The sequence below is a fragment of the Ranitomeya imitator genome, chromosome 2 (assembly GCF_032444005.1).
Source record: "Ranitomeya imitator isolate aRanImi1 chromosome 2, aRanImi1.pri, whole genome shotgun sequence".
NCBI lineage: Eukaryota > Metazoa > Chordata > Amphibia > Anura > Dendrobatidae > Ranitomeya > Ranitomeya imitator.
The window spans coordinates 495698633-495718208 of NC_091283.1; the positions used below are offsets into that span (position 1 = coordinate 495698633).

The window sequence follows — 19576 nt, forward strand, 5'->3', positions numbered from 1 at the left end:
AAGTTGATTGGACGGCGCTTCATAGTACAGATGGACAATGACCCCAAGCATACAGCCAAAGCTACCCAGGAGTTCATGAGTGCCAAAAAAGTGGAACATTCTGCAATGGCCAAGTCAATCTCCAGATCTAAACCCAATTGAGCATGCATTTCACTTGCTCAAATCCAGACTTAAGACGGAAAGACCCACAAACAAGCAAGACCTGAAGGCTGCGGCTGTAAAGGCCTGGCAAAGCATTAAGAAGGAGGAAACCCAGCGTTTGGTGATGTCCATGGGTTCCAGACTTAAGGCAGTGATTGCCTCCAAAGGATTTGCAACAAAATATTGAAAATAAAAATATTTTGTTTGGGTTATGTTTATTTGTCCAATTACTTTTGACCTCCTAAAATGTGGAGTGTTTGTAAAGAAATGTGTACAATTCCTACATTTTCTATCAGATATTTTTGTTCAACCCTTCAAATTAAACGTTACAATCTGCACTTGAATTCTGTTGTAGAGGTTTCATTTCAAATCCAATGTGGTGGCATGCAGAGCCCAACTCGCGAAAATTGTGTCACTGTCCAAATATTTCTGGCCCTAACTGTATTACGTGGCTAGTGATATAAACTGTGTGGGCTGTGTTATATACCGCGTGGCTGCTATATACTACCTGGCCAGTGTTACATACTCTGTGGGCTGTGCTATATATTAGGTGGCCAGTGTTATATACTGCATTGGCTGTGCTATATATTACGTGGCCAGTGTTATATACTGCGTGGGCTGTGTTATATACCGCGTGGCTGCTATATACTACCTGGCCAGTGTTAGATACTATGTGGGCAGTGTTATGTACTGCATGGGCTGTGCTATATATTACGTGGCCAGTGTTATACACTGCGTGGGCTGTATTATATACCGCGTGGCTGCTATATACTACCTGGCCAGTGTTAGATACTATGTGGGCAGTGTTATGTACTGCATGGGCTGTGCTATATATTACGTGGCCAGTGTTATACACTGCGTGGGCTGTATTATATACCGCGTGGTTGCTATATACTACCTGGGCAGTGTTACAGACTATGTGGGCTGTGTTATGTACTGCGTGGGCTGTGCTATATATTACGTGGCCAGTGTTATATACTGCGTGGGCTGTGTTATATACCACGTGGCTGCTATATACTACCTGGCCAGTGTTAGATACTATGTGGGCAGTGTTATGTACTGCATGGGCTGTGCTATATATTACGTGGCCAGTGTTATACACTGCGTGGGCTGTATTATTTACCGCGTTGCTGCTATATACTACCTGGGCAGTGTTACAGACTATGTGGGCTGTGTTATGTACTGCGTGGGCTGTGCTATATATTACGTGGCCAGTGTTATATACTGCATGGGCTGTGCTATACATTACGTGGCCAGTGTTATATACTGCGTGGGCTGTGTTATATACCACGTGGCTGCTATATACTACCTGGCCAGTGTTAGATACTATGTGGGCAGTGTTATGTACTGCATGGGCTGTGCTATATATTACGTGGCCAGTGTTATACACTGCGTGGGCTGTGTTATATATTACGTGGCCTGTGTTATATAGTACATTGCCTGTGTTATATACTGCGTGGGCTGTGTTATATAGTATGTGGGCTGTGTTATATAGTACGTGGGCTGTGTTATATACTGTTTGGGCTGTGTTATATACTGCATGGCCACTGTTATATATTTTGCGTGGCCTGTATTAATGCATCGGGTATTCTACAATATGTATGTATGTATATAGCAGTCACATAGTATATAGCACAGGCCACATAGTATTTGTCTGCTATATACTACATGGCTCCTATATACTACGTGGCCTGTGCTATATACTATGTGGCTGCTATATACATACATACATACATATTCTAGAATACCCGATGCGTTAGAATCGGGCCACCATCTAGTGCACAATAATACAATAGTGAATAGTAACTTTGAATTATTCCATATTACACATGATCTTTCTAATTATTTTGAATGACATTTTTTCCAGCTGAAAACCAAATTTACTCAAAAGAAAAAAATTGAAAGACATGAATTAAGACATCTGTCAGTTGCTGTCCCAACACCCTCAGAAGATGAACTTAAAAGTACTGAAATGTTCAACATGATATCCGCCATGATGCCAAACCTTACTTTGTCTGACCTTGAAAAAACATCAAATGCGAGGAGGAGCAGAGCCACCATAGTCTATCCCAAACAGAGATACTGTGTCGGAGACGACTTAATTGTCCGAATTGACATGTTTGACAACTTAGGTAAAAAGAAAACTTATGGAGGAGACTTCATGAAAGTAAGAATTTCCACACCTGATCTCAAGGCAGCGGCATCTGGTAAAGTTGTAGATTTCAATAATGGAACTTATAATGTTCATTTCACCTTGTTTTGGGAGGGGAGAGTTTATATTTCTATTGTACTCTACCACCCAAGTGAAGCAGTTACAGCTCTATGGAGAGCAAGGAACAAGAATCATGGTCTTGTATACTTCATAGGAACCTTTGTGAATGGTGATCAACAAATTAAAAGTGAATGTGGATTCCAGCTGGACTCTGACAAAAACATTTGTGAATATGGAAATGAGGAAAGCAATGAAGTATTTTATTGCTATAAACCAGAATCTCTGAGCTGTGGGTCAATAACCTTCCTCCAATCCTTCAATAGGGATCTCTCATTCCTAAATCCACTTGGAAACAAGTTATTAAAAAGGTACGGATGTAATATGCTTTTTCCTCATTTTTATTTTTAATCTATTTGGAATACAGCTAGCCTTGTATGCATTAGATTATATTTTGCTGAAGATGGTGGTTTCTGCATCATTGGAGGAGAAGCGTGACCTGTTTCTAGGGGAATTACAGTGCCTTGCAAAAATATTCGCTGTTAGGGCTAGCGGAACACACCAAATAATTATAAGGCTGGAATAAGGTGCGTTCGCAGCCCGGGGTGCACCGTACAGAGATGGAACCTGTTGCTGAGTAATGACGGACTATATGGCGGTATAATGTGGACACACACATGGGTTAGCTTCACCCGGTATGAAGGAAGCGAACCCTGTACCGTCACAGGGCCGCGATACTGCACAAAGCACGCAAGCAAAGAGTCACAGAACTCTGTCTCAAGACTCAGGGAAAGAGTTCCTCTACACCTCTTGCGCTCAACACCGCTACTGGGGTGTCAGAGATTAACAGAACTAATAATTTGTTGCACAAGAGTGCGTGCAGTGCTGCTCTGGCGGAAGCCACTAACCACCCAGACTTGGATCAGGAAAGCGCTCTTTTAGCGCAAGGCGCCGCACTGGCGGTCACTGCTATCAGACGCTGTATCGTGTGCTAGCTGTGCGGGATAGCACTGTCAGTTGCTAGGTAGCTTCCACCATTCACGAAAAGTCAACAACACCAGGGATGGGAATGATTCGAAGCTTTCATCCATTGACAGGCATATATCCACACACACACAATAATAAGTTTATACTAGCGCATGTCCGTGCAGCCATGGGAACCTTTTATAGCGGAAGCTCTCCAGGACCTTCCTAGTGGTTCAATAGGAGTTGCTAGAGGACCTGAGCATGTGACCCCTGACCTCCAATGAGAGGTCATCCCTTGAGCAAGCTCAGAAGAAGAAAAGCAGGACTTAGTCCCAGGGACGCCTGCTCGCCGCTGATCAGTACTGGTTACAATGACTGAGCCTGGAAGAACAGCAGTAACCAGCCGCACTGTATCAGCTTGAGCCAGACGCTGGGACCGACATCTCTGCTAAGCAGGCTCCACTGCGGCAGGAGGAGAATGGCAGACCGCAGCGGAGATGGTTCGAGATTTCCCCTGTGCAGCGGCGGGTGCTCGACACCTAACATTCGCCCCCCCTGGAACTTTTCAACATTTTCCCACATATCATGCTTCAAAAATAAAGACAACCAAATGTAAATTTTTGGTGAAGAATCAACAACAAGTGGAACACAATTGTGAAGTTGAACTAAATTTATTGCTTATTTTAAATTTTTGTGGAAATTCAAAAACTGAAAAGTGGGGCGTGCAATATTATTCGGCCCCTTTACTTTCAGTACAGCAAACTTACTCCAGAAGTTCATTGTGGATCTCTGAATGATCCAATTTTGTCCTAAATGCCTAATGATGATAAATATAATCCACATGTGTGTGTAATCAAGTCTCCGTATAAATGCACCTGCTGTTTGATGGTCTCAGGGTTCAGCTTGAAGCACAGAGGGCATCATGAAGACCAAGGAACTCAACAGGCAGGTCCGTGATACTGTTGTGGAGACGTTTAAAGCTGGATTTGGAATCAAAATTATTTCCAAAACTTTAAATATCCCAAGGCACACTGTGCAAGCGATCATATTGAAATGGAAGGAGTATCATACCACTGCAAATCTACCAAGACCCGGCCGTCCCACTAAACTTGCATCTCAAACAAGGAGAAGACTGATCAGAGATGCAGCCAAGAGGCTCATGATCACTCTGGATGAACTGCAGAGATCTACAGCTGAGTTGGGACAGTCTGTCCATAGGACAACAATCAGTCGTGCACTGCACAAATCTGGCCTTTATGGAAGAGTGGCAAATCACACAGCTCATCACCCTGAACACACCATCCCCACTGTCAAACATGGTGGTGGCAGCATCTTGGTTTGGGCCTGCTTTTCTTCAGCAGGGACAGGTAAGATGGTTAAAATTGATGGGAAGATGGATGGAGCCAAATACAGGACCATTCTTGAAGAAGACATGTTGGAGTCTGCAAAAGACCTGAGACTGGAACAGAGATTTGTCTTCCAACAAGACAATGATCCCAAAGATAAAGCAAAATCTACAATGGAATGGTTCACAAATAAACATATCCAGGTGTTAGAATGGCCAAGTCAAAGTACAGACCTCAATCCAATCGAGAATCTGTGGAAAGAGCTGAAAACTGCTGTTGACAAACGATCTCCATCAAACCTCACTGAGCTCGAGCTGTTTGCCAAGGAAGAATGGGCAAGTATTTCAGTCTCTCGATGTACAAAACTGATAGAGACATATCCCAAGCGACTTGAAACTGTAATCGCAGCAAAAGGTGTCACAGCAAAGTATAAAGTTAAAGGGGCCAAAAAATATTGCACGCCCCACTTTTCAGTTTTTGAATTTCCTCAAAAATTTAAAATAAGCAATAAATTTCAACTTCACAATTGTGTTCCACTTGTTGTTAATTCTTCACCAAAAATTTACAATTGGTATCTTAATGTTTGAAGCATGATATGTGGGAAAAGGTTGAAAAGTTCCAGGGGGCCGAATACTTTCGCAAGGCACTGTATTCATCTGGTTCTCCCAAACATGTTGTTAGACTAACAGCTTATTAAGTAAACTGGAGAAAAACAATCTTCCCTATAACTACTTGCTGTCTTTCTTTCAATGTTCTTTTTTTTTAACGGTAGTAAAATATACAATGAATGATAAACATATCATGAACAATCATGTTTGGAAATGGAACATACGATAAAAAAAAAATTATTATGACCATATATGTATTGCAAAGCATATAGAAGAATATAAACAGGTAAAGAAAATTATTACAATAATATAAAGCGGTAAACCCTTAGAGATATTCGCTTTACATAGTATAACTTAAAGGGAACCTGTCACCCCGTTTTTCAGTAGGAGATAAAAATACCGTTAAATAGGGCCTGAGCTGTGCTTTACAATAGGGTATTTTTGTCCCCTGATTCCCTACCTATGCTGCCGAAATACCTTACAAAAGTGTCCTTTTTCGCCTGTCAATCAGGCTGGTCAGGTCGGATGGGCGTGGTCACAGCGCTGTTTCTCCCCCACATCTTGCTTATGTTCCCGTTGGTGGCGTAGTGCTTCTCGCATGCGCAAGTGCCGAATGCACTGCGCAGCTGTAGAAAAAGAGCGCGCTCGCCGCTATTCAGCGGTTTCTTGGTGGGCGCGGCCACCGAGAAACCGAGGCCTCAGGAAGATGGCCGCGCCCACCGAGAAACCGCTGAATAGCGGCGAGCGCGCTCTTTTTCTACAGCTGCGCAGTGCAATCGGCACTTGCGCATGCGAGAAGCACTACGCCACCAACGGGAACATAAGCAAGATGTGGGGGAGAAACAGCGCTGTGACCACGCCTATCAGACTTGACCAGCCTGATTGACAGGCGAAAAAGGACACTTTTGTAAGGTATTTCGGCAGCATAGGTAGGGAATCAGGGGACAAAAATACCCTATTGTAAAGCACAGCTCAGGCCCTATTTAACGGTATTTTTATCTCCTACTGAAAAAACGGGGAGACAGGTTCCCTTTAATGTAGCAAATTAACCTAACATGGCAAAATCTATTAAAGTAGTGTTACTTTAGAATATTTTTTATAATTAAGTAGAATTAAATTTTATCAAAGTTATGTTCCCTTATACAAACTTAAATTTAGAAAATAAAGAGGATTAGCTAAGGGAGAGGAAGTAACAAACCAAAGGAAGGGAAGGTTTAGAGAGGTGGAGAGGGTGAGGAATGGGGGAAGGGCCAGCGGTAGGGGGGGGGGGGGGGATGTGGAGCATCTCAGGTGATGTGGATATTGTTTAGTTAAGATGAGATTGTAATGGAATACAATGGTTTGGATCAAAAAATAATCCAAGGCTGCCTGGTCTCATAGAATTTATTAATACCATGGTTTACTCTAGCCACTAATTCCGCAATATGATAGATTTGATCTATTTTGCGATAACGTTGCTGTGTCATAGGTAAAGCAGATGTCTGTCAGTGACCAGGTATCAAGGATTTCCCTACTGTGATTATAGATTCAGCAAGTTTATAACTACTTGCTGTCATCGGCCGTAAATGTATGGTGCAAGTAGGTAGCAGATGTAAGGACGTATATTCATCAGGATAGTGGCTGTAAAACACAGCAAGGACCGGCCTCTAACAGCCACAAGTAGAGGACAGCTTCACTTGTGAATATTTACATGATAAATGCTGTTAGCAATCTTTGACAGTAGCACTAACAGGATGCCTGCATGGGTGTACATCATTCTACTTTCCCATTGGCACCCCTTGAGGCGATTGTATGACATGAAGGGGTAGCTATGAGAACTGACGGTCTGTTGTAGACCTCTGTGCCTGTCATCATTATTGCTTTGAAAAGAGGGCCATGATTTTTACTATATGCAGCAAAACTGTGGTTTAGCTGTGTAATGTACAAGAGATCAAATTAATGCAATGGAAGGTAAGTAGAATCTAGCGAGAGACTGTGTGTTGGTAATAAAATATAGCTTTCAATGAGCCATTTAAAATAAGAACATCACCAGTAGTGCTCCACAGAATGGAACATTGCAGTGTTAGGACCAACGCGTTTCGACTTGCATGTTAATACACCAGTTGCTCAGCAAATAGCCGTGTGAGTTCTGGACTTCAGGAATCTATATTTCTACCAGGTGAGCTTAAATTTTTTCACTTTTTTTCTGCTTATTAAATTAATGCCGTCTCAAGCCCCTAAAGGGAATAATAAATACAGCAAAAAGTAAAAAAAAATGAAATAAAATACGCAAAATTTCAAATTAATCCCCTTTTCACCCATTAAAAAGAGCAACAATAAGAAGATACTCTTATGTTATTACTGCATTCACAAAAGTATGCTTTATCAATATATTTGAAAAATATCATAATGTAAAAAAGGGTATATATGCACTACAATTAACTAATGCTAAAGGAAACCTACCTTTGTTTCTGTGTATCCAAGATCTTAAGTGCCTTCCTTAGTTTTTCCTATGCATAGGAAGAGGAGATAGTTTGGCTTATCCTGGATCCACCCAAGGTAGTGTATCAGTAATCCTGGTTTCTTGCTTGATCCTCCACCGATTGTGCAGACAGCGAGCCGGCCATTCACGTCTGTCCTCACACTGCTATGTTGGAGTCTGACGTCTTGTGCCTGGGTGATGTCACTCAAGACGCAAACTTTCCTTCACATCGGAAGAGAAGAGTGCGGCTAATAAACCAATGCGTTTCAGAGGATGCAACCACCTTCATCATGGATTACAGGTATCAGGGAGGAGCAGGCAGATATTTTATAGGTCCGTATATCCAGTTATTAGTGGAAAAAAGAGCAATGCAATAAGATGGCAAATAGTTCAATTTCACTGTTTAGACCATATAGTCTTAATGAGTTTAGTAGAAAAATCTATCTGCTTTCTTTTCTTGACAAGCTATAAATGAAATTTCCCCCTCTCCAATGTTCGGTAACATATTCTATACCCAAAATTCATACCCTGTTAGTTGTCCATTATGTGCTGTTTTATCTGATAAGACAATGGATATCCCTTAACTGTTGTTTGATGTTATAAAGGTGTTTCTCCATTCTCACCCCTCAATTCACGCTTTGTTCTGCATACATGCAGCTTCTGACAAGGACATTATATGCAATATATTATTCCTTTAGTGTGGCATAGGGTTGAGCGAAACGGGTCGTTCATTTTCAAAAGTCGCCGACTTTTGGCAAAGTCGGGTTTCATGAAACCCGATCCGACCCCTGTGCGGGGTCGGCCATGCGGTACGCGACTTTCGCGCCAAAGTCGCGTTTCAATGACGCGAAAAGCGCCATTTCTCAGCCAATGAAGGTAAACGCAGAGTGTGGGCAGCGTGATGACATAGGTCCTGGTCCCCACCATCTTAGAGAACGGCATTGCAGTGATTGGCTTGCTGTCTGCGGCGTCACAGGGGCTATAAAGGGGCGTTCCCGCCGACCGCCATGTTACTGCTGCTGATCTGAGCTTAGGGAGAGGTTGCTGCCGCTTCGTCAGAAGCAGGGATAGCGTTAGGCAGGGTCCATTAACCACCAAACCGCTTGTGCTGTAGCGATTTCCACTGCCGAACACCACCTTCGGTGTGCAGGGACAGTGGAAGCTACTTTTTTTTTTTTGTCCCCCTCAGCGCTGTAGCTCATTGGGCTGCCCTAGAAGGCTCCCTGATAGCTGCATTGCTGTGTGTACGCCGCTGTGCAAACCAACTGCTTTTTTCAAAGCACAAATCCTCTTGTTCCTTCCTTTCTGCACAGCTATCTTTTTGGTTTGTACACACTTTTTATTTAATTTGTGCATCAGTCCACTCCTTATTGCTGCCTGCCATACCTGGCTGAGATTACTGCAGGGAGATAGTAATTGAAGGACACTCCCTGTTTTTTTTTTTTTTTTTTGTGGGAGATTAAGATTGACATTTCTGCTAGAGTGCCATCCCTGTCTGTGTCATCTCGCACTCAGTGGGCCATAGAAAGCCTATTTATTTTTTTGCTTGATTTGGGTTATAAAATCTACCTGAAAAAATCACTACATCAATCAGTGGGAGAAAAATATTGGCCTCAGGGCTTGTGTGCCACTCTAGACTCCTGTGTGCATCATCACTCACTCAGTGGGCCATAGAAAGCCTATTTATTTTTTTGCTTGATTTTGGTTCTAAAATCTACCTGAAAAAATCACTACATCAATCAGTGGGAGAAAAATATTGGCCTCAGGGCTTGTGTGCCACTCCTGACTCCTGTGTGCATCATCACTCACTCAGTGGGCCATAGAAAGCCCATTTTTTTTTTTTTTTTTGCTTTATTTGGGTTCTAAATTCTACCTGAAAAAATCAATAAATCAATCAGTGGGAGATTAATATTGGCCTTTGGGCTTGTGTGCCAGTCCTAAGCGTGCCATCTCTCTCTCTCAGATAGTGGGCCATAGAAAGCCTATTTATTTATTTATTTTTTTATTGGGTTTATAAATTTTCCCTGGAAAAAAAAAAAAAAAGTGGGAGATTAATATTGGCCTCTGGGCTTGTGTGCCAGTCCTGAGCGTGCCATCTCTCTCACAAATAGTGGGCCATAGAAAGCCTATTTATTTATTTTTTTTTGGTTTTATAAATTCTCCCTTAACCCTTTATCCGGCTGAATAGGTACAATTGTAACTATTCCGTTTTAAAATTGCAATAACTTTTTTTTGTAAAGACGTAGAGGGCTGAAATTTCGTGACATCTCTACATTTTTGGTCCAGAATATATTGGCCAAATTTCAATAAAATATCTCCACCCGCTTCCGAGATAAGGGGTCGAGATCTTTTTGCATCCATAACAAGCTGCATAGGTACAAATGTACCTCATATATTTTGAATGAAGATAATGCAAGGGAAAAAGCATAAATTTTTTTTTAATGATGCTATTTAACTATTATAAACAAGTAAAAAACTGTTCATTTACATTATAAAAGAAAATGTAAGAAACTTTTTTTTATTGATTTTCTTTGCAAGTAATGCATGTTGGCTTTGCTACAGAGTGTTCATCGCAAATGGGTTTCACACAAACCACACAAGACTTTCTAGTCTTGCGTTGTTTTCGCCTCAGGTCTCTGCAGACATAGCAACTACCAACAGGGGAGGGTCCACGACTACCATGAGGTATTTTGGGGCCAGCTGCTGGCTGCGATGCTACCACAATGCATCGTCCAAGCACCATTTCTACTGCACCTCGAAGAAAATGGTTTCTCATTATCATTTTGTTTGTACTACGATCTTCAATTGCAATCATACACAGCTGATTTGCGAGATCTTTCAGGAACTTTCTTCGTTGATCCTTTGCCCTGAAGCTTGGATTGTGTTCTCTGTAGATGATGTAGGATGCTAACCCACTGACATCAATCATATTGTAGAAAAATGCCAAAGTCCAACGTGATGTTCGTCGTTTCACAGTGTACTCTCCCAACATTTTATCCATAACATCAACGCCACCTTTTGTTATGTTGTAGTATTTTATTATCTCTGGCTTGGCTGCTAGTGTCTCTTCAACTTCTCCCGTCATGTGCATAGATGATAGAAGCACGACTGATTTGTTCTTCTTTGGTACATATGAACAGACTGTTGCATCATGATTGTAGGCAAAATTTGTCGAGTATACAGGCCTTTCTTTGGCAGGCTGCATGTTGTTAGGTAGGAACCTTTTGTTTTTTCTCACTGTACCAACTAGTGTCATGTTCCAGGAGTTCAATACCTTAGCTAGTTCCATGGTTGTAAAGAAGTTATCGGTGGTGACATTTCTTCCAGAGCCTTTATACGAGCTCACTAGGTCCAATACTGTTCGTTCTCCAATGTTTACTTGTCGAGGACCATCAGTTGGTTTCCCAGTGTAGAGCTGACCTTGTAAAGGGTAGGCATTTGATGAGTCACAAGCCCAGAAAATCTTTATGCCATATTTAGCTGGTTTTGAAGGTATATACTGGGTAAATTTAGTATGACCTCTAAATGGAAATAATTGCTCGTCGACGGTGATACAATGATATGGCTTGTAGGCTCTCTCCAGATTACTGTTCAGCATTGTCCAGATGTCCCGTATTGGTGCAGCTTTATCTGTTTGCACACGTTCTGCACGTGTATTTTCGTTGTCAAACCTGATAAATCTGAGTATCATCTTGAAGCGGTCACGAGACATGGCTGCACGTATAAGAGGCAGAGCAGCAACATTCCACATTTCCTCCAGATTCTCTTTGTTGGCTCTGTGCACACCAGCAGCAATCAGTATGCCCAAAAATGCATGAAGTTCAGTTTCAGTAAATTGCTTGAATGTTTTTTGTGGTGGCCGTTTGGAAGAATCAGGAAAACGTTGTACCAGTTCGTTGTTGTAAGCATCACAAACTCTCTTGGCCTTTCGATTCGTTTCCCGTAATATGATGTCACACATCTCGGGAGTCATGATGGACTTGAATAGCTCTTTTGCTGTATATAGGTTGCTGATTGCTGCAGGGCCACCTCTTTGTCGTAGGACATTACGAGATTTTGTTTGTGCATTTGGCAGTGGATTACTGCACCATTGAGTTTCATCCTTAGCAGTCCAAATGTCGCCTGCACTTTGAGGCACAGAATCATCCTCAACACTTTCGTCTGATTCGTATTCATTTTCATGCTCTATGACCATTTCTTGTTCAATGTCTGAATCTTCTTCAGTAACATCCACTTGTGGTACATAGTTTTCATCATCAGATGGAACATATGGTTCATCCTCATGCTCAGAATCAGATTCTTCTAGCATTCGCATTATTTCGTCAGACGTAAATCTGTAAATATGAAAAAATGTAAAATAAATAATTTTCCGAAATACTACATTATTGGCTTTTCACAAAATTATACTAACCTGCAAACACGTTTTCTTGGATTATGGCGGAAACTAGATCCAGCATTACTATCACTCATGATGACTTGCTAGATGAATTTTGGCTTCGTATTTTGTGCTGAATATAAATAAAACATCGTAAAACAATATGTAGATACTAATTATTATCCATTTTTCGTATAAAAATTATACCTATAGTGATAAGTTTCATACAAAATATATGTAAGCCAAGTCCAGGCTGAAAGACAATTTGACTGTTCTGTCCCCACATAATGAGAATAAAGGTATAACTGGCTGTTAGATGCTGTGAGACTTTCCTACCTTCGTTTCCAAGAAATTGAAGACTTCACAAGCCTAGAAATGTGTGCTCACAGCAATGAGATGAACAGCAAAATGGCTAATGAGAGGAGGGAGGCAGGAAGACAAGTAGAAGCCACTCCCAGTTTGAATTAACTTAATTGACAGCAACATAAGTGACCAGTAACAACACTGAACAATAGATATCAGCATAACATTTGTAGCTGAATGAACTTTAGTTTCTGAAACCAAGTAAAGTCTTCCCACAGTGGAGGTATATGTGAAGGTACAATTGTACCTATGCAGCCTGTTAAGGTTGTAAAATTATGCAGCCTGACAAGGGTTAAAAAAAAAGGGAGATTAATATTGGCCTTTGGGCTTGTGTGCCAGTCCTAAGCGTGCCATCTCTCTCTGTCTCTCAGATAGTGGGCCATAGAAAGCCTATTTATTATTTTTTTTTATTGGGTTTATAAATTTTCCCTGGAACAAAAAAAAAAAAGTGGGAGATAAATATTGGCCTCTGGGCTTGTGTGCCACTCCTGACTCCTGTGTGCGTCATCTCTCACTCAGTGGGCCATAGAAAGCCTTTTTTTGTTTTATTTGTTTTCTAAATTCTCCCTGAAAAAATCATTTTATTTTCTTTGGTTTCTAAATTCTTCCTGAAAAAATCATTTTATTCTATTTTTTTTTTCCTAAAGTCTCCCTGAAAAAAAAAAACAACAAAAACAAATCAGTGGGAGATTAATATTGCCCTTTCTGCTTGTGTGCCAGTCTTGACTCCTGGGTGTGCCATCTCTCTCTCTCTCTCCAATTGTGGGCCATAGAAAGCCTATTATTTTTTTAGCTTGATTTGGGTTCCAAAATCTACCTGAAAAAATCACTACATCAATCAGTGGGAGATAAATATTGGCCTCTGGGCTTGTGTGCCACTCCTGACTCCTGTGTGCGTCATCTCTCACTCAGTGGGCCATAGAAAGCCTTTTTTTGTTTTATTTGTTTTCTAAATTCTCCCTGAAAAAATCATTTTATTTTATTTGGTTTCTAAATTCTTCCTGAAAAAATCATTTTATTCTATTTTTTTTTTCCTAAAATCTCCCTGAAAAAAACAAAAAAAAAAAACAAATCAGTGGGAGATTAATATTGCCCTTTCTGCTTGTGTGCCAGTCTTGACTCCTGGGTGTGCCATCTCTCTCTCTCTCTCCAATTGTGGGCCATAGAAAGCCTATTATTTTTTTTAGCTTGATTTGGGTTCCAAAATCTACCTGAAAAAATCACTACATCAATCAGTGGGAGATAAATATTGGCCTCTGGGCTTGTGTGCCACTCCTGACTCCTGTGTGCGTCATCTCTCACTCAGTGGGCCATAGAAAGCCTTTTTTTGTTTTATTTGTTTTCTAAATTCTTCCTGAAAAAATCATTTTATTCTATTATTTTTTTTCCTAAAGTCTCCCTTAAAAAAAAAAAAAAATCAAATCAGTGGGAGATTAATATTTACATTTGTGCTTCAGTGACAGTCCTGCGTGTGTGGCATCTCTCTCATTTGTTGCCACCAACAACAGAGTGTGTAACATTGTGCCTGATTTTCGTTGTGGTCTCACTCACCTGTAAAGGGGTAGCTAAATCATACTGAAGTTATAGCTCACCGTGTAATTTGTGTGACAGCAACAAATACCGTTAGTTTGTTTACGTTTTTAAAACAATGAGGAAGTATGGTGGAAGAGGTCGTGGCCGGGGGCGTTCATTGTCAGCTGGTAATGAGGGTAGTGGTAGTGGTGGAGCATCAGCTGGTCGTGGGAAAAAAAATATTGCACCTAAGTCTGGAGCTGTGGAGCCAGGTTCGTCGTCTGGCTACACAAGGCCTCGAACGCTCCCTTTTCTGGGAGTAGGAAAACCGCTTTTAAAGCCGGAGCAGCAAGAGCAAGTTTTGGCTTATCTTGCTGACTCAGCCTCTAGCTCTTTTGCCTCCTCTCGTGAAACTGGTAAATGTCAAAGCAGCGCGTCGTTAGTGGATGTTCACGGTCAGGGACAAGTCGCTTCCTTGTCCTCTTCAGCAAAAACAACAACAGAGAAGAATGCAGCAGGCGACACAACGGGTTACTCCATGGAGCTCTTTACACATACCGTCCCTGGCTTAGAAAGTGAAGCAGTTAACAGTCCATGCCCATTACAAGTTGAATCTGACATGGAGTGCACTGATGCACAGCCACAGCCAGACTACTATGCTGGTCCTTTGACTCAGACCACAACATTGCCCTCGCAGGGTGCTGATCAAGAATCAGACCCTGATGAGACTATGTTGCCCCATCACGAACGCTATACCACCGACCGACACGGTGACACAGACGAAGTTGCACACGAGCTACAAGAAGAGGTAATAGATGACCCAGTTCTTGACCCCGATTGGCAGCCATTGGGGGAACAGGGTGAGGGCGGCAGCAGTTCTGAAGCGGAGGAGGAGGGGCCGCAGCAGGCATCAACATCGCAACAGGTTCCATCTGCCGGGCCCGTATCTTGCCCAAAACGCGTGGCAAAGCCAAAACCTGTTGGATGACAGCGTGGCCATCCGGTTAAAGCTCAGTCTGCAATGCCTGAAAAGGTATCCGATGCTAGAAAGAGTGCAGTCTGGCATTTTTTTAAACAACATCCAATTGATCAGCGCAAAGTCATCTGTCAAAAATGTTCAACTACCTTAAGCAGAGGACAGAATCTGAAAAGTCTCAATACAAGTTGCATGCATAGACATTTAACCACCATGCATTTGCAAGCCTGGACTAACTACCAAACGTCCCTTAAGGTTGTAGCACCCTCGGCCAATGAAGCTAGTCAGCAACGCAACATCCCTTCCGGCAGTGTAGGGCCACCATTTTCCGCACCACCTGCAGTATCTGTGCAGGTTTCTTTGCCAGGCCAAAGCAGTCAGGGTCAGGGAATCACCAGTTTCGTAGTAGGAAACACTGCATCTAGGGCACCGGCGGCAACAATACCATCTCCCACCGTCTCTCAGTCTGCCATGTCCACCGGCACCCCCGCTAGTTCCACGATCTCCAGCTCTCCAGTCCAGCTCACCCTACATGAGACTATGGTTAGAAAAAGGAAGTACTTAGCCTCGCATCCGCGTACACAGGGTTTGAACGCACACATAGCTAGACTAATCTCGTTAGAGATGATGCCCTACCGGTTAGTTGAAAGCAAAGCTTTCAAAGCCCTGATGGACTACGCTGTACCACGCTACGAGCTACCCAGTCGACACTTTTTTTCCAGAAAAGCCATCCCAGCCCTCCAACAGCATGTTAAAGAGCGCATCGTCCATGCACTCAGGCAATCTGTGAGCACAAAGGTGCACCTGACAACAGATGCATGGACCAGTAGGCATGGCCAGGGACGTTACGTGTCCATCACGGCACACTGGGTAAATGTGGTGGATGCAGGGTCCACAGGGGACAGCAAGTTTGGGACAGTTCTGCCTAGCCCACGGTCTAGGAAACAATTGGCTGTAGCCGTTCGCACCCCCTCCTCCTCCTCTTCGTCCTCCTGCAGAAGCGAGAGCTCGTCCACAGACCGCAGTCGCACAACCACTCCATCCGCAGCTGCCACTGTTGCACACCAGGTCTCCCATTATGGGGCAGCTACTGGCAAACGTCAGCAGGCTGTATTGGCTATGAAGTGTTTGGGCGACAACAGACACACCGCGGAAGTTCTGTCCGAGTTCTTGCAGAAAGAAACGCAGTCGTGGCTGGGCACTGTAGATCTTGAGGCAGGCAAGGTAGTGAGTGATAACGGAAGGAATTTCATGGCTGCCATCTCCCTTTCACAACTGAAACACATTCCTTGCCTGGCTCACACCTTAAACCTGGTGGTGCAGTGCTTCCTGAAAAGTTATCCGGGGTTATCCGACCTGCTCCTCAAAGTGCGTGGACTTTGCTCACATATCCGCCGTTCGCCCGTACACTCCAGCCGTATGCAGACCTATCAGCGTTCTTTGAACCTTCCCCAGCATCGCCTAATCATAGACGTTGCAACAAGGTGGAACTCAACACTGCACATGCTTCAGAGACTGTGTGAACAGAGGCGGGCTGTTATGTTTTTGTGGGAGGATACACATACACGGGCAGGCAGTAGGATGGCAGACATGGAGTTGTCAGGTGTGCAGTGGTCGAAGATTCAAGACATGTGTCAAGTCCTTCAGTGTTTTGAGGAATGCACACGGCTGGTTAGTGCAGACAACGCCATAATAAGCATGAGCATCCCCCTAATGCGTCTGCTGATGCAAAGTTTGACGCACATAAAGGATCAGGCGTCTGCAGCTGAGGAAGAGGAAAGCCTTGATGACAGTCAGCCATTGTCTGGCCAGGGCAGTGTACAGGACGAGGTAGTGGGCGAAGAGGAGGAGGAGGACGAGGAGGATGATGGGGATGATTATATTTTTAATGAGGAAGCTTTTCCGGGGCCACTGGAAATTGGTGGCGCGGCAAGGCCGGGTTCTGGTTTTTTGAGGGACACAAGTGACGTGGATTTGCCTGAAACTGCCCCTCAACCAAGCACAACCGCAGATTTGAGAACTGGAACTTTGGCCCACATGGCGGATTATGCTTTACGTATCCTCAAAAGGGACACACGCATAACTAAAATGATGAATGATGACGATTACTGGTTGGCCTGCCTCCTTGATCCTCGCTATAAAGGCAAATTGCAAAATATAATGCCACATGAGAACTTGGAACTAATATTAGCAACCAAACAATCAACTCTTGTTGACCGTTTGCTTCTGGCATTCCCTGCACACAGCGCCCGTGATCGTTCTCACACGAGCTGCAGGGGCCAGCAGACCAGAGGAGTTAGAGGGGCAGAAATCAGAAGTGGCGTTGGCCAGAGGGGTTTTCTGACCAGGTTGTGGAGTGATTTTGCTATGACCGCAGACAGGACAGGTACTGCAGCATCAATTCAAAGTGACAGGAGACAACATTTGTCCAGTATGGTTACAAACTATTTTTCATCCCTTATCGATGTTCTCCCTCAACCGTCATTCCCATTTGATTACTGGGCATCAAAATTAGACACCTGGCCAGAATTGGCAGAATATGCATTGCAGGAGCTTGCTTGCCCGGCAGCTAGTGTCCTATCAGAAAGAGTATTCAGTGCTGCAGGTTCAATACTAACAGAAAAAAGGACTCGTCTGGCTACCCAAAATGTAGATGATCTAACCTTCATTAAAATGAACCACAACTGGATTTCGAAATCTTTTGCGCCACCTTGCCCGGCTGACACCTAGCTTTCCTATGAAAAGGTCTTGCCTGTGGACTATTCTGAATGCCTTTTCCAATCTCGTAATTTTCTGCACCTGATTGTCCAGCATACGACATGTTTACACCTCACTAAATGGCCAAACTCCCCACACGGGGCCGTGGTATCGACACTTGGCGACAGCACCCGTGAGAGTGCAGTTTGTCTGAAGAGGTGGGTGAGCCCGCTTTTGGTCGACGGCACTGCCACTGGGTCCCTCCTAGTACAATAAAGTGTCTCTGGCGGTGGTGGTGCGCACCCAACGTCAGACACACCGTTGTAATATGAGGGGCCCTGGGCCTGTACCGCCGGCCACAAGACAGTTTCCCCCCACCCCAGCTCAAACAGTGCTCTACCACTTGCAAAATTATCTCACAGCTCCACCAATGTTTAGTCTATGCGCTGACATCCTTCAATGCCTGCCACTGACAATACCATTGTATTGACATTTTTGTTATGTTAGGCCTTCGATGCCTGTCTGTGGTCACTCCTTCCACTAGGCCTCCACTGACCACACCACTGCTGCCCGTGTACCCCTGGAACCAATTTAAAATTGCCTACAGCCATGTGTTATTATTTTAGGCCTTCGATGCCTGTCTGCGGTCACTCCTTCCACTAGGCCTCCACTGACCACACCACTGCTGCCCGTGTACCCCTGGAACCAATTTAAAATTGCCTACAGCCATGTGTTATTATTTTAGGCCTTCGATGCCTGTCTGCGGTGACTCCTTCCACTAGGCCTCCACTGACCACACCACTGCTGCCCGTGTACCCCTGGAACCAATTTAAAATTGCCTACAGCCATGTGTTATTATTTTAGGCCTTCGATGCCTGTCTGCGGTCACTCCTTCCACTAGGCCTCCACTGACCACACCACTGCTGCCCGTGTACCCCTGGAACCAATTTAAAATTGCCTACAGCCATGTGTTATTATTTTAGGCCTTCGATGCCTGTCTGCGGTCACTCCTTCCACTAGGCCTCCACTGACCACACCACTGCTGCCCGTGTACCCCTGTAACCAATTTAAAATTGCCTACAGCCATGTGTTATTATTTTAGGCCTTCGATGCCTGTCTGCGGTGAATCCTTCCAGTAGGCCTCCACTGACCACACCACTGCTGCCCGTGTACCCCTGGAACCAATTTAAAATTGCCTACAGCCATGTGCTATTATTTTAGGCCTTCGATGCCTGTCTGCGGTCACTCCTTCCACTAGGCCTCCACTGACCACACCACTGCTGCCCGTGTACCCCTGGAACCAATTTAAAATTGCCTACAGCCATGTGTTATTATTTTAGGCCTTCGATGCCTGTCTGCGGTCACTCCTTCCACTAGGCCTCCACTGACCACACCACTGCTGCCCGTGTACCCCTGGAACCAATTTAAAATTGCCTACAGCCATGTGTTATTATTTTAGGCCTTCGATGCCTGTCTGCGGTCACTCCTTCCACTAGGCCTCCACTGACCACACCACTGCTGCCCGTGTACCCCTGGAACCAATTTAAAATTGCCTACAGCCATGTGTTATTATTTTAGGCCTTCGATGCCTGTCTGCGGTCACTCCTTCCACTAGGCCTCCACTGACCACACCACTGCTGCCCGTGTACCCCTGGAACCAACATCAGAAAATATAAAAATAAGTATGTTGCTTATAAAAAAGAAAATACTGGAGAGATATCAAATGCAGACATTTTAACATTAAAAACAAACACATACAACAAAAATCTGGTACAGTACTAAAAATGGCCACCAGCTACAATAACTTTCTCCTGCATGTAGTTAACTGAAAGGTTTTTTCAATTTTAAACACAGATATGGCATCCACCGAGTGTTGTCCTGTCGCGTCTTCTTTATATTATTGCCAAGAAGATGCAAAACAA

General features: G+C 43.6%; 1 protein-coding gene across 2 annotated transcripts in view; it reads left to right on the plus strand.

Annotated features, from left to right (window-relative positions):
• The first annotated feature begins 1897 nt into the window (after nt 1-1897).
• Nucleotides 1898-19576, plus strand: part of LOC138664643 (NXPE family member 4-like) — a 182429-nt gene continuing 164750 nt past the window's right edge. For both annotated transcript variants that reach the window (XM_069751528.1, XM_069751529.1), the window contains exon 1: nt 1898-2721. In XM_069751528.1, coding sequence (XP_069607629.1) covers nt 2114-2721 — 608 coding nt within the window. In that variant the 5' untranslated portion in view covers nt 1898-2113. The remainder of the gene's footprint in view (nt 2722-19576) is intronic.